Below are 16,038 nucleotides of genomic sequence, written 5' to 3' on the forward strand. Positions count from 1 at the left end.
AAAAGCAATTCAATGGAGAAAGAACAGTCTTTTCAACAAATGCTGCTGGTTGGATACCTATGCGGAGGGAAAAAAAAAGAAAGAATGAAAGGAAAAGAAAAGGAAAAAGCCACTCAAACTAGACTTCACACCTTATACAGAAATCAACTCAAAATGGATTATAGATTTAAATGTACAACACAAAACTATAAAACTTTTAGAAAAGTATGTAAGAGAAACTAGAGCCAGGCAAAGAGTTCTTAACTTGACACTAAAAGCACAACACATAAAAGACAAAATTCATAAACAGGACTTGATCAAAATTAAAAGCTTTTGCTCTGCAAAAGATACTGTTAAGAAGATGAAAAGACAAGCTACAGACTAGAGAAAATATCTGCAAACCACATATCCAGGAAAAGACTAGAATGTATAAGAAATTCTCAAAATGAAACATTAAAAAAGACAAATGATCCAATTACAAAATGGGCAAAAGATATGAAGAGGTTATTTCCCTGAAGAGGATATACCCATGGCAAATAAACACATGAAAAGACATTCAATATCACTAGACATCAGGGAAATGCAAATTAAAACCACAATCATTACACATCTATTAGAATGGCTAAAATTTTAGAAAATGGTAACATCACCAAACTCTGGCAAGAATAATGGAGAAACTGGGTCACAAATACATTACTGGTGGGAATGTAAAATGGTACAGTCACTCTGGAAAACTGTTTGTCTATTTCTAAAAAAAAAAAAACTAAACATGCAACTACCATATGACCTAGTGATTACACTCCTGGACATTTACCTCAGAGAAATGAAAACTTATGTTTACATAAAAACCTGTATATAAATGTTTATAACAGCTTAATAGCCAAAGAATGGAAACAATCCAGACGTCCTTCAATGGTTGGAGAGTTAAATCAACTGTGGTACGTCAATAGCCTGGACGCATAAAAAGGAACAAACTGCTGACACAGACAACACCCTGCACGCATTGACAGAGAATTACGCTTAGTGAAAAAAGCCAACCCCAAAAGGTTACTTACTGTATGAGTCTCCTTATGCAACATTCCTGACACGTCAAAATTACGGAAATGGAAAACAGATTAGTGGTTGCCAGAAGCTAAGGAATTGGAAGCAGGATGGAAGTGCGTATGGCCATAAAAAGGTAACAGGAGGGATGCTTGTGGTGATAGAAATGTTCTCCATTTTGACTGTTACCAATGTCAATACCTGGTTGTGATATAATACTGTAGTTTTTGTAAAATGTTATCATTTGAGAAAAGTGGGTAAAGGGACACTGAGGCCTCTCTGTACCATTTGTTATAACTGCATATAATAGATTTGCATGTACGATTTCTCAAAATTATACCATTCTAAAATAAATTTCTCAATAATTGTACAATTATCCCAAAATAAAACTACCTAAAAATTTTAATGGAGATGATACGGTACTTTCGTCAAATGGGGCAGTGAGGAGTAAGACTGATTAAAAGCAGATGTGATGGGAACATATGTATATGTATAACTGATTCACTTTGTTATAAAGCAGAAACTAACACACCATTGTAAAGCAATTATACTCCAATAAAGATGTTTAAAAAAAAAAAAAAAAAGCAGATGTGATACACATACATGTCTATGCAAGATATACATGTAATAAACACGGTAAATATTTCACATTTAATAAACTGTGCATTCAAATTTAAATGAAATCAACAGAAATTCATATTTCTGAAATTAAAGTTAGTCTTTAAAAGTAACTGAATTTTGGGACTTCCCCAGCAGTCCAGTGGTTAAGACTCTGTGCTTCCACTGCAGGGGGCGCGGGGTTGGATCCCGGATCCCGCATGCTGAAATCTGGTGATGGCTGCATACTGTAAACACACTACAAACCACTGAACTGCATACTTGAAAGAGTGAATTGTATGATACATGAATTGTATCTCAATAAAGCTGTTAAGGAAAAAAAAAGTACTCGAAACGTGGAAAGTGCTCTCAAAAATATAATCAGGATACTCTGATATTTCGCCAACTTTCAAGAGCTAGTCCTCAGCTAATATGCAAAGCTAGAATAGTATTATATATTTTCATACCGCGCAGGTCTTGCACAAAAATCTGTGCGGTTGGACTGCTGCACGTCCTGATACAGTGCAAACAAGGCTTCATCTCAGGCGATTCATCCTAAAGCTGCTCAGAGCAGTGTACCTGGAAGTGGGCCTCTAGTCCCTGCTTCAAAGCGCAGGCCTGCAGAACAAGGCACAGAGAAACCCCAAGACAGAGTTCACACCTCAGGCCTGAGTCATCTGTTCTGGGAGAAAAGCAGAGATAGCAGTTTCTTATCTACTCAGTGTCTCGCTACAGGTTTTCTACTAAGTCTCCGTACCCAACTTACACTGACATCAGGTAAAAGGGAAAAGGTACACTAGTGTGTTCCTCGAGGAAATGCACTTCATCTCAGCATGAGCTATCAAACCCCTGGAAGAAAGAAGAGTATGGTGGTGTACTGAGTACGGTAGGGTACTGCAGGGTATTCTACTCATCAAGGGTGTCACCCCAAAGAGCTCACATAGAGGATAGATACCGAGGGTGCTGAGTATGGAGAGATCCTGAGTATATGGGTACAGAGTACGGTAGGGTGCGGCAAAGTAATCCACTCATCAAGGGCGTCACGCTGAGGAGCACGGAGAGAATGGGTACGGTGCGTGCTGGAGCACAGCAGAGATACTGAGTAAGGTAAATGCTGCGGGGTAATCCACTCAAGGGTTCACCCCAGGAGACGGCAGGGAGGATGGATACAGGGGGTACTGAACACAGAGGATACTGAGGGGTAATCCGCTCCTCAAGGGAGTCACCCCAAGGAACACAGGGAGGATTAGTCCGGTGGGGTACTGAAAAAGTGGGGGTACTGCGGGGTAATCCGTTCCTCAAGGGTTCACCCCAGGAGCGAAGGATCAGCCCGGACAGAAGCCGACCAGCGTCTCCGCGCTCTGGAAAGGGAGGACTGCCCACAATTCGCAGCCGCTTCTTCAAGGGCGTGCCACCCTTCCATCCGTCCGGGTGGGGAGAGGACACTGCCGGGCGACTCCCACGTGACGCCTCCTCGACCTTGGGGGTCACCCGCGCCGCGGCGCCCATTCCCTCACATCCGCCGCGCGGCCCACCCCCTGCCCGCTCCAGCCAATGGAGCGCCGCTCCGCGCCCCGCGCGACCTCTGCGCACGCCCGCACCCGCCAATCTCCGCCCGCCAGGAGGCGCCCGCCGCGCCATTGGCTGCCACGCCCGTCTGTCAGGCCCCGTCCCACCCACCTATCCCCGTCAGCCCCGCTCCAGACAGCTTCACTCCCTGTCACCGGGGCGCCGGCCACAACGAGGGCGCGGCGGCCTTGCCCCCTGCCGCGACCCCCGCCTCCTGCCCGACCGGCGCGGAGCCTCCCAAATCCGGCCGATCCCGGCTGCAGCCCGAGCCTACCTGTCTCCAGCTCAGCTCCACCCGAATGAGGCGCCGACACCCCACTCCGGGGCACCAAACTCTCGGCCCCGCCCCGGCGTGTGGCGTCATCACGCCGCCCCGCCCTGGGAGGAGCGGGGCCGCCCCTAACTCGTGAGCGGGGTCTTGACGTCACAGAGTTGCGGCCGCGTTGCTCCTGGCGCGTTCTTGGGGGAGAGGTGCAGGCGCCGAGGCTGCGGCTGAGAGTCCTCCGGCCGGTCCCTACCGGGTTGCGTGACGGGTCTGAAAAGGGGGTCTGCACGTTGCTAAGTAGTGTTTCTTGCAGTGGGCTCTCAGGAGTCCTCTGATGGAGAGCTGACCTAGTCTGTGCTGCCAGACAGAAAGGAACCTTGATCAGCAATGCGCGCTCGAGGCGCAGCAGGTAGTGGCCCGGGGGAATGAGAACCAGGAGGCCCCAGCGCCGACACAACGGTTTCCCAAAGTGGGCAACGGGATCGCGGGGGCATTCACGTGGTGTGCATGGACGGTGTATCATGCCATTTCATCGAATACAAATGGTCATCTGCTTTCAGAGGTTATTTTACTTACTGCTGAAAAAGAAAAAACTGTTACTATGACACCTCGATCGTAAGATGCTGCTGTATTTCAAAATGTGGGGGGAAAACGGTCAGATTTGATGAAATATGGTAAATTGTAGTCAATCACATACTGAGAAAGCCCTTGCAGTTCTTCTGTCTTCATTACAGCAAGGAGAAAGCCTCATTTTGTGCTAGTGTATCTTTAGCTCCACTTTTTCTTCTTTCCCTTTTTTGACAAAGATAAGAAATTAGGCTGAAAAGTTTTGGTGGATAATAATATAGGTAGAACTTAAATTACTTTGTCTTCCTGATTTGTGACAGTTTATCTTTGATATTTATGGCAAGTGATACTGGTTTTCTGATTTACAGTAATAAAAAGTTTTCTTTGGGGGGACTTACCTGGTGGTCCAGTGGTTAAGACTTCGCCTTGCAGTGCAGTGGGTGCCGGTTCGATCCCTGGTCAGGGAGCTAAGATTCCCACATGCCTCGGACAAAAAAAAAAAAAAAAGCAAAACATAAAACAGAAGCAGTATTGTAACAAATTCAATAAAGACTAAAAATGGTCCACATCAAAAAAATCTTAAAAAAAAAAAGAATATAATTTAAAAAGTTTTCTTTTGTAATAAAATATTCCATTTTAAGGCTATATTAACTAGATAGTAGTATGGGAAGGTGGCATCCAAATGACTGACATTAGGGAAACGCTGTTCCACACTGTCTTGAATTGTTCTTCGGTGTTTATTCCCCAAAACTTGAAGACAAGGGCTGTGTCATGTGGCATAGCCAGGAATACTGGGGTGACAAAGGCCAGCAATCTGACCATAGGGATCTGACCATGAAAGCTCCATAGAGGACACAAGTGTCTGAATCTGGGCTGAAATTCAAACTGAGGACTTTGCCACCTGCTCACAGGTGTGATAGACTTAGAGCGATTTCTAAATTTCTAAAAGGGAAAGGCAAAGTAGGAGGTGTTTTTTTCTTTTTTGTTTTTTATGTAGGAAGTATAAGTGCTTGTATGAACAAAATTGGTCTGATATGTGGGATAAGGATCTGGAGACAGAAAGTGAAGGAACCAAGGAACAAACTTCAGTATTTTATTTTCCTTTCTCTTTTTACTGTGGTAAAATATATAAAAGAAAAAAATTTTGTAATTTTAAAGGACAATTTAGCAGCATTAATCACATTCACAATGTTGTGCAACCATAACCACTATCTATTTTACCACTCCAATGAGAACTCTGTAACCATTAAGTGATAACGTCCCATTCCCCTCCCCTCTTCTTTCTTAGTAACCTCTATTATACTTTCTGTCTCTATAAATTTGATGACTCCACCTACCTCATATAAGTGAAATCATACAGTACTTATCTGTCCTTTTATATCTTGCTTACTTCACTTAGCATGTTTTCAAGGTTCATCTATGCTGTAGCGTGGGTCAGAATGTCCTTCCTTTTCATGGCTGAATAATATTCCATTATAGCGCTATACTGCACCTTGCCTATCCATTCATCTGTTGATGGACGCGTGGGTCATTTCCCCCTTTTGGCTTTTGTGAATAGTGCTACTGTTACTGAACCAAACTTGGGTCCGCTCACCTGACTGGCAGCAAAACTGGGTTGACACTGGGTTGTGAAAGAGAATACAGTATTTATTGCAAAGGCAAGCAAGGAGAAAAGGCAGCTCATGCTCAAAAGACCAGAACTCAGTGGCTTTCAGGAAAGGGTTTTTAAAGGCAACAGTAGGGGAGAGGGTTACAGGGTGCCTGGTCAGCTCGTGGACCTTCTTCTGATTGGTTGGTGGTGGAGTAACTAGGTGGTATTTCGGGAGTCAGCAACATCAACCTGGTTCCAACTGGTCTGAAGTCTATGTGCTTGTGGTCAGCATGCAGTTAACTTCTTCCACCTAGTGGGGGTTTTCGTATCTGCAAAACAAGGAGATTGTTCAGAGTATTATCTGTGGCCCTTGAGGAGGAACTAAAGGTTCTTGCCTTTGTTTTATGCCTAAACTATTATTATTTGGTCTTGTTTGACTGTTTTCCTTTGTTTCTGCATTTTCTCACTTCTCTGATTAAATTTGCTCTTTGGAACATGGGGCAGGCCTAGGAGGCTAAAGCTTTTCTACAAACAAGAGGCAGGGGAGGGACTTCTCTGGTGGCACAGTGGTTAAGTCTCCACACTCCCAATGCAGGGGGCCTGGGTTCTATCCCTGATCAGGGAAATAGATCCCACATGCATGCTGCAACTAAGAGTTCGCATGCCACAACTAAGGAGCTCATGTGCCGCAACTAAAGGAGCCTGCCTGCCGCAACTAAGACCCGGTGCAACCAAATAAATAAAATTAAATATGAAAAAAAAAAGAGGCAGGGGACACTGGGGTCTGTCCCTGGGAAGGTCCCGCAGGGTCCTTCGTGGTTTCACTGCAATGATCATTGGCTTACAAGTATCCTTCGAGTACTTGTTTACAATTCTTTTGTGTATTTCCTAGGAGTGTAAGTGGTTGGTCATATGGTAATTCTACGTCTAGCTTTCTGAGGAAGTGCTAAACTGTTTCCCATAGTGGCTGCACCATTTTACATTCCCACCAGCAATGCATGACATTTCCAATTTCTCCACATCCTCTTCTTATTTTCTTTTAAAAGTTGTATTATAGCCATCTTAGTGTGAGGCGATCTCATTGTTGTCTTGTTTTGCATTTCCTTAATGACTAATGATGTCAAGCATTTTTTTATGTGCTTATTTGCCATTTATATATCTTCTTTGGAGAAAAATTTATTTGAGTCATTTGCTCTTTTTTGTTTTTAATTTTTTTTATTCATTCATTCATTTATTTTTTGGCTACATTGGGTCTTCCTTGCTGCGCGTGGGCTTTCTCTGGTTGTGGCGAGCGGGGGCTACTCTTCGTTGCGGTGCGTGAGCTTCTCATTGTGGTGGCTTCTCTTGTTGTGGAGCATGGGCTCTAGGAGCGTGGGCTTCAGTAGCTGTGGCATGCAGGCTTAGTAGTTGTGGCTCACGGGCTTAGTTGCTCCGAGGCATGTAGGATCTTCCCAGACCAGGGATCAAACCCATGTCCCCTGCATTGGCAGATGGATTCTTAACCACTGTGCCACCAGGGAAGTCCCCTGCCCTTTTTTGAATTGGGTTTTTTGTCTCGTTGAGTTGGAGGAGTTCTTTATATATTAATCCCTTATCAGATATGTGAGTTGCAGATATTGTCTCCCATTCTGTAGGTTGTCTTTTACTTTCTTTATAATGTTCTTCATTAAAAAATATATATATATATATATTTATTTATTTATTTGGCTGTGCCGGGTCTTAGTTGCAGCACGTGAGATGTTCATTGTGGAATGTGGATCTTTTAGCTGTGGCATGTGGGATCTAGTTCCCTGACCAGGGATCAAACCCGGGCCCCCTGCATTGGGAGCGCAGAGTGTTAACCGTTGGACCACCAGTGAAGTCCCCTTTATAATGTTCTTTAATGAATAAAAGTTTTAAATTTTGAAGTCCATTTTATCCATATTTGTTGTTGTTGTTGCTTAGTGTGTTATGTGTCATAGCCAAGAATCCATTGCTAAATCCAAGATCATGAAGATTTCCCCTTATGTTTCTTCTAAGAGTTTTATGGTTTTAGATTTTATATTTAGGTTGTTTATCCATTTTGAGTTAATTTTTGTATATGATATGTGGTATGAGTCCAGCTTCATCTTTTTCCATGTGGAACTCCAGTGATCCCCATACTATCTGTTGAAGAGATGATTCTTGCCCCATGGAATGGACTGGGCACTCTTTTGAAAATCAATGGACCATATATGTTGGGTTTATTTCTGTATCCTCAATTCTGTTCCATTGGTCTGTATGCTCTCTTTATGCCAGTACCACACTGTTTTGATTACTGTAACTTTGTAGTAAGTTTTGAAATCCAGAAATGTGATTTCTCCAGCTTTGTTTTTCTTTTTCAAGATTATTTTGGCTATTTGGAGCCCCTTACAAGTCCATATAAATTTGAGGATTGGCTTTTCCACTGCTGCAAAAAAGACTGTTAGAATTCTGATAGGGATTGTGTTGAATCTGTAGATCTCTTTGGGTAGTATTGACATTGAAACCAAGGGTAATCATCAGTTAGATCCATTAAACTTGTAACCTGCCTTCACTGATCAAGCTCGCTTTAATTGTTCCTGTAAAAAAATTCTGGGAATTCCCTGGTGGTCCAGTGGGTAAGACTCTGTGCTCCCAATGCAGGGGGCCTGGGTTCGATCCCTAGTCGGGGAACTAGATCTGCATGCATGCCACAACTAAAGATCCCACATGTCTCAAGGAAGATCCCACCTGCCACAACTAAGACCCGGTGCAGCCTAAATCAAATCAATCAATCAATGTCCTCCAAGTGTCGTGCAGCCTAAACAATAAAATGTTTGCCCAAGTTGTTTTTCAGGAACTTGAAGTCAGCTATGTCCAGTTTGAGCTCGTTAAGACTGGTTAAGACTACCAAGCAAGTGTCCACTTGAAGACCTTTTGACATCAGAGGGCCAAAAATTCTACCCTCAGAACATGCCAACACTGCCTTTTTCTGAATGTGTCCCATGATGAAGCCTGTAGCTTAGTTGCACCTGTGCAGAATGATGATTATCTCACCTTCTTATTTCCAATCACCTTTCCCCACACTCCGCATGCTTCAGCTTTATGCCGTAAATATCCCAAGCCCTATGTCTTTGGAACGGTAGACTTGAGATTTGTTCTCCCATCTCCTCACTTGGCTGCCCTGTGAATAAACACTTTCTCTGCTGCAAACCTCCGAGTCTCTGAGTTTGGCTTGCTGCTTGTCCAGCAAACAAACCTGGTTTGGTTCAGTAACAACATCTTAACAACAGTAAGTCTTCCCGTCCAAGCACATGGGATGTCTTTCCATTTATTTGTCTTCTTTAATTTCTTTCAGCAATGTTTTTAGTTTTCAGTGTACAAGTCTTTTACCTTGGTTAAATTTTTCTTAGATTTTTGGGGGGATGCATTTGTAAGTAGAATTGCTCTCTTTATTTCTTTTTTCTGATTGTTCATTACTGGTGTATTGATTTTTGTGTATTGATATTGTGTCCTACAACTTCACTGAATTCATTTATTAGCTCTAGTAGCTTTCTTTTGGATTCTTTGGGATTGTTTCCATATCTAGGATTGTGTCATCTGTAAATAGAGATAGTGTTTCTTCCTTTCCAGTTTGGATGCCTTCTGTTTCTTTTTCTTGTCTAATGGACCTGGCTTGAACATCCAGTACAATCTTGAATTGCAAGGGTGAAAATAGACATCCTTGTCTTATTCCTGATCTTAGGGGGAAAGCATTCAGTCTTTCATCATTAAGTACGGTGTTTGCTGTGGGATTTTCACAGATGTCCTTTATCATGTGAAGGAATTTACTTTCTTTAACTAGTTTTCTGAGTGTTTTTTGTGATGAAACAGTGTTGGATTTTAAGTGCCTTTTCTGCATCAATTGAGAAAATCATGTTTATTTCCCCCCTTTATTCTGTTAATGTGATACATTACATTGATTGATTTTCTTTTTTTTTTTTTTTTCACACACACACACTGTGATTGATTTTCTTATGTTGACTCACCCCTGCATTCATGGGATAAATCCCATTTGGTCATGATGTATAATCCTCATAACATACTGTTGGGGGAACTCCCTGGTGGTGCAGTGGTTGAGAATCCACCTGCCAATGCAGGGGACACGGGTTTGAGCCCTGGTCTGAGAAGAGCCCACATTCCGCAGAGCAACTAAGCCCATGCGCCACAGCTACTGAGCCTGTGCTCTAGAGCCTGCGAGCCACAACTACTGAAGCCCACGTGCCAAGAGCCCGTGCTCTGCAACAAGAGAAAGCACTGCAGTGAGAAGCCCGTGCACCTCAACGAAGAGTAGATCCCCCCCCGCCCCCTTCCTGCCGCTCGCCACAACTAGAGAAAAGCCTGCGCTCAGCAATGAAGGCCCAGCGTGGCAAAAAGAAAAAAAAAAAAATACTGTTGGATTTTATTTGCTAGTATTTAGTTGAGGATTTTTGCGTCTATATTCATAAGGGATTTTGGTTGAATTTTCTTGTGATATCTTTGGCTTTAGTATCAGTGTAATGCTGGCCTCATAGAATGAGTTAGGAAGTGTTGTCTTCAATTTGTTGGAAGAGTTTAAGTAGGATTGCTATTCATTCTTCCTTAAATATTTGGTAGAATTCACCAGGAGAGTCCATTCTTGGACTTTTCCTTACTGTGTCACTTTAGGTAATTTGTGTGTTTCTAGGAATTTGTCCATTTCCTTTAAATTATTTTGTTTGTTGTTGTGCAGCTGTTCATAGTATTATCTTCTTTTTATTTCTGTTAGGTCAGTAGTAATGCCTCTAATTTCTGATTTTTTAGTGATTTATATCTTCTTCCTCTTTTTTTTGTCAGTCTAGCTAAAGCCTTGTTAATTTTATTAATCTTTTCAAATAATCAACTTATACCTTCCATGGACTCTATTGCTTTTCTATTCTGTTTTATTTACCTCTACTTTTTTAAATATAAATTTTAAGATAGCCTCATTTGCCATATTTTCTTTCTTTCTTTTTCCTTTTTTTCTTTTCTTTTTCTTTTTTTGGCAGTGCTGTGCAGCTTGCAGGATCCCTGAGCAGGGATTGAACCCACGCCCTCAGCAATGAAAGCGCAGAGTCCTAACCACTGGACTGCCAGGGAATTCCCTATTTACCTCTACTTTAATCTTTATTATTTCCTTCCTTCTGCTAGCTTTGGGTTTAGTTTGCTCTCTTTTTTTTCTTTATTCTTTCTTTCTTTTTTAGTTCATCAACGTGTAAAGTTAGGTTATTGATTTCTTCCTTCTTTTTTAATGCAGGCTTTTACAACTATAAATTTTCCTCTGAGCACTGCCTTCACTGCATTCTGTGGCTTTTGTTCAGTATGCTTTTTCATCATAATATACATCCTGCATTCATTCAACAAATATTTCTACCAGTTTGGTTCTAGGTGCTGGGGATACAGAAGTGAACACAACAGACAGGCAGGATATGTACTGTCATAGTGCTGACCTTTTAGGGTAAACCAGCAAGACAGAAATTGATGATCTGAAATCCATAAAACAAGGTACTGTGACAGAGAATTGCGGTAGCACTGCTTTTGTTTTTAAAATATATTTTATTAACTAGGTAAAACATCCACTTGGTTCAGAAATCAAAAAGATATTAAAAGGTCTAGTTTGCAAAGTCTCCCTTGCACCACCCCTGTTACCATCCACCTCATTATCTGCTGGCCTGGCAGACCCCTTCCCTGCCAGGGGTAACTATTTGTTGGATCATGGCGCAATCAGGTATCCCAGGATGAGAGCAGAGATGGACGGAATTCAGGGGCTTGGAGAGTGGCCATTTACCAACTAGGACAGAAGTATTTCTGTAGTTTACACAGCACAGCCATCCTGGTGTATATTTGCTGAATATTCATGTTACCTATAAGTAACCACTTATATTATCGTCTTATATATTCTTCCAGCATTTTTCATGCAAATACAAACACCAAAGATAGCATACTATGTCCTCTCTTCGGCACCTTGCTTTTTTAACTTAGCAAAATATCCTGGAAATGTTTATAAATATATCAGTTCATAAAGAGTATCTTCACTTTCTCCAGTGGCGTAATTGCATGGAGTGGTTTCGGTGGCGACAGCTCATCTTTGTTCCATATGGTATTGACTGAGGCAGCTCCTCTGGGACTGAAGGATCCAGAAGAGCTTCATTCTGTTAACTGGTGGCTCAGGCTGGATCTCATATCAGCTGGGTTCCAAGAGAGTGAAAATGGAAGCCACAAGGCCTCTTAAGGCCCAGGCACCAGAGCCATACAGCTTTCCTTCCACTGCATTGAATTGGTCAGTGCAAGTCACAGGGTCAAAACCAGATTCCAGTGGAGGGGAAATGGATTCCACTCCTCAGTGGGAAGAGCAGCACGTGGACATGGGGATAGGAGGGATTGTTGGAGAAGGTCTTCGCAGACGTTCTACCACACCAAGTTCCAATCAAGGTTCACATGTCTTAATTAGTATTATCCATCTTTAGTTTCTTAAATTCGTATTTACATTTCTCCCACTTCCCCCTGCCCCTTTTTTGGCTTTAGTTTTTGAAAAGTTGGAGTCAGTTGTTCCATATTCTGGATTTACCTTATTATTTCCTCATGGTGTCTTCTAACTTCTGAATTTCCTGTAAGCTGTAAGATGGACAAAGGCCTAATTGAAATTAAACATAACTTACAAAAATATTTTGTATTCATTGATTACATTTTACAATGATTATCTTGTGCCTGAACAGGATCATTTAAAAATCTAAGGACTTCCCTGATGGTGCAGTGGTTAAGAATCCGCCTGCCAATGCAGGGGACACGGGTTTGAGCCCTGGTCCAGGAAGATCCCACATGCCGCAGAGCAGCTAAGCCCATGCGCCACAACTACTGAGCCTGTGCTCTAGAGCCCACGAGCCACAACTACTGAAGCCCATGTGCCACAACTACTGAAGCCCATGTGCCACAACTACTGAAGCCTGTGTGCCTAGAGCCCGTGCTCCGCAACAAGAAGCTACCGCAATGAGAAGCCTGTGCACCACGACAAAGAGTAGCCCCCGCTCGTCGCAACTAAAGAAAGCCTGCGCGCAGCAATGAAGACACAACGCAGCCCAAAATAAACAAACAAATAAATAAATTTATTTTTTTAAAAATCTGAGATCAAGTCATTCCTTACTCAAAACTCCCCTAAGAGGTTCTCATTTATTTGCCAAGGTCCTTAAATGGTCTAAAAACCCTACCTAGTCTTCCCACGCCCATCTATGGCCTCGTTTCCTCCTACTTTCCCCCTCACTCTCTCTCCTGCCACACCGGCCTCCTTGACTTTCCTCAATTCACCAGACACACAACAGCCTTGGGGCTTTCACTGTTTCCTCAGGTATCCATGTAGCTTGCCCCTTAAGGGCCTCTTTCACACAGCATCTTCTCAGGGAACCTTCCTTGGCCACTCTTCTGTATCCCATCCCACATCTGACCAGACACTCGCTATATTAGTTTCCTGTGGCTACCGTAACAAATTACCACAAACGTACTGGATTAGAAACAACAGAAACTCATTCTCTCACAATTAGAGAGTGCAGAAGTCCAAAATCAAGTTGTCAGCTGGGCTGTGCTCCCTCCAGAGGGTCTAGGAGAGATTTCATTGCTTGTCTCTTCCAGTTTCTGGTGGCTCCAGGCATTCCTTGCTTTGTGGCTGCCTCACTCCAATGCCTGCCTCTGTGATCACACGGCCACCTCCTTTTCTCTGTGTCTCTCTCTCTTTTTTTAAGTGTACAGTTGAATGGCATTAAGTACATTTACAGTGTTGTGAAACAGATCTCCAGAACTTTTTCATCTTACAAATCGGAAACTCTGTACCCATTAGGCAACTTCCCATTCCCCCCTTCCCCCCAGCCCCCTTGTAACCACCATTGTACTTTCCGTTTCTCTAAATTTGACTACTTACTTCACTAAGCATAATGTCCTCAAGGGTCATCCATGTTGTAGCATATTGGGGAATTTCCTTTTTAAGCCTGAATAATACTCCATAGTATATATGTGTCACATTTTGTTTATCCCTTATCTATTCACCCATTGATGGACATTGGGTTGCTTCTACCTCTTGGGTATTGTGAATAGTGCTATGAATATGGATGTGCAAATATCTTTTCATGATCCTGCTTTCAATTCTTTTAGAGATCTACCCAGAAGTGGGATTGCTGGGACATACGGTAATTCTATGTTTAATTTTTTGAGGAAACTCAATACAATTCTCCATAGTAGTTGCACCATTTTACATTTCCAACAACAGTTCACAAAGGTTCCAGTTTCTCCACATCCTCATCAACACTTGCTATTTTCTGTTGTTTTTTTTTTTTAATAGTAGCCATCCTCATGGGTGTGAGGTATCTTCTGTGTCTCTCATAAAGACACTTGTCATTGGATTTAGGGCCTAGATAATCCAGGATTATCTCATCAAGATCCTTAATTACATTTGCAAGATCCTTTCTCCAATTAAGGTGACATTCACAGGTTCCTGGGACTCATACATTGACATGTCTTTTTCCAGGCCACCATTCAACTCATTATACTCCCTTTATTTTCTTCCTTGATACTTACCTCCATCTGACATGCTATATATTTACTCATTTATCTTGTTTATTGACAGACAATAACCAAAATAAATCCTTGAGGACAAGGATTTTTGTGTTTTGTTAACCAGTGTGTTCCCAGGGTTTAGAACAGTGTCTGGCACAAATGGCTACTCAGCAGATATTGGCTGAATGAATGAATGAAGGGATAGCTAGCCTAGGTAAATGTTGGCAGAAATTCCCACCTCCCACCTTTGAGGGGAAAAGGTTTGGGACCTCGGGAATTAGATTACTTAAGTCAGGTTTCTTCCTGTGGGGAATGCAAGCTTCTTAAAATTACCCATCAATTAGGACAAATTTCAGGGTTCTCCTAAAAAAAAATTAGAAATACAGATACTATTTCTTGCTAAAAGTGAATTAGGATTCCTTGGATAAATGGCTGATTTTGTGTCTAGGGCAGGAAATGTACAAAATGGAATGTAAGGAAGCCCCTGAAGGCTACTGGAATTGTGTCAAAAAAAAGCATAGCAAAAGTGTTTTATGAGAGAATTTGAGCTTTAAAAAAGGGTAATGGGTTTAATGGATTAAAACACATTTTGTCTTACTGTAACTCCTCCTTGGCTCTAGATTTAACTGTTTGAAGGATGTACCAAGGACAGAGAAACCTGTTAAGTGACACATGAAGAAACAATCAACCAAATCCAGACTGTGGAAAATTCTATTGGTCAAATGATCCAGTTGCTTCAATAAGTAAATGGCATCATCATCACCATCAACAACAAAAAGGGAAGGGGAATTGTTAATACAGTAGTCCCCGTTATCCATGGATTTGGCTTCCTGTGGTCAACTGCAGTCTGAAAATATTAAATGGAAAATTCCAGAAATAATACATAAATTTCAAATTGCTTGCTGTTCTGAGTAGCGTGATGAAATCTTGCTCTGTCCTGCCTGGAATTAATCATCTCTTTGTCCAGTGTATCCTGCCCATTTAGTAGCCCTCTTAGTTATCAGATTGGCTAGCCCAGTATCACAGTGCTTGTGTTTAAGTAACCCTTATTTTAATTAATAATGGCCCCAAAGTGCAAGAGTAGTGATGCTGGCAATTCAGATACGCCAAAGAGAAGCCGTAAATTTCTTTAAGTTGAAAAGGTGAAGGTTCTTGACTTAATAAGAAAAAAATCGTATGCTGAAATTGCTAAGATCTATGTTAAGAATGAAACTTCTGTGGAATTTTAAAGAAGGAAAAAAGAAATTCATGCTGGTTTTCCTGTTGAATCTCAAACTGCAAAAGTTATAACCACAGTGCATGATGAGAACTTAGTTAAGATGGAAAAGGCATTAAATTTGTACAACAGAATATTTTGAGGGCCCATATTCACATAACTCTTATTAAAGTATAATTGTTCTATTTTGTTATTGTTAATCTCTCACTGTGCCTAATTTATAAATTAAACTTTATCTGAGGTATGTATAGAAAAAGAACATGGTATATATAGTTTGGTACTATCTGACATTTCAAGCATCCACTGGGGGTCTTGGAATGTATCCCCCCTTGGATAAGGGGGGACTACTGTGTATCAAGAGGTTTAAGAGATATATCAATGAATGCAGTAAGCAGACCTTGTTTAGACATGATTAAATAATCCAAAGTTTTTTGAGATGGGGAGGGGGGAGGAATTGAATATATACTAAGTATTAGAATTATTAAAGAATGATTTTTAATTGTGTCGGGTATGATAATGGTATTTTTAACGGTCCTTTTCTGCTAGAGACACACTGAAATATTTATAGGTGAAACTATATGATGTCCAGGGAGTCTTTAACACACTTGAGGAAACAAAAATGCAGAAAGGGATAAATGAAATAAGAAAGGCAAAATC

The 16,038-nt window shown here is 41.7% G+C and overlaps 1 protein-coding gene and 1 long non-coding RNA gene across 6 annotated transcripts in view; one reads left to right on the plus strand and one right to left on the minus strand.

Moving 5' to 3' along the window:
- OGDH (oxoglutarate dehydrogenase) overlaps positions 1-3,568 on the minus strand; it is a 77,322-nt gene extending 73,754 nt beyond the window's left edge. For 4 of the 5 annotated variants that reach the window (XM_082471515.1, XM_082471513.1, XM_082471516.1 and 1 more), the window contains exon 1: positions 3,461-3,568. In XM_082471515.1, coding sequence (XP_082327641.1) covers positions 3,461-3,550 — 90 coding nt within the window. In that variant the 5' untranslated portion in view covers positions 3,551-3,568. Of the gene's footprint in view, positions 1-2,084; positions 2,221-3,460 lie in introns of those variants that run through there. The other variant, XM_082471517.1, reaches the window with a different exon arrangement.
- A 30-nt stretch (positions 3,569-3,598) lies between these two features.
- On the plus strand, positions 3,599-12,733 carry LOC309665368. The gene is made up of 2 exons (XR_014266359.1): positions 3,599-3,860; positions 12,341-12,733. It is a non-coding gene; the product is annotated as an uncharacterized lncRNA (long non-coding RNA).
- Positions 12,734-16,038: the final 3,305 nt, after the last annotated feature.

The sequence above is a fragment of the Balaenoptera physalus genome (assembly GCF_965194825.1).
Source record: "Balaenoptera physalus genome assembly, chromosome: 8".
NCBI classification, from domain to species: Eukaryota; Metazoa; Chordata; class Mammalia; order Artiodactyla; family Balaenopteridae; genus Balaenoptera; species Balaenoptera physalus.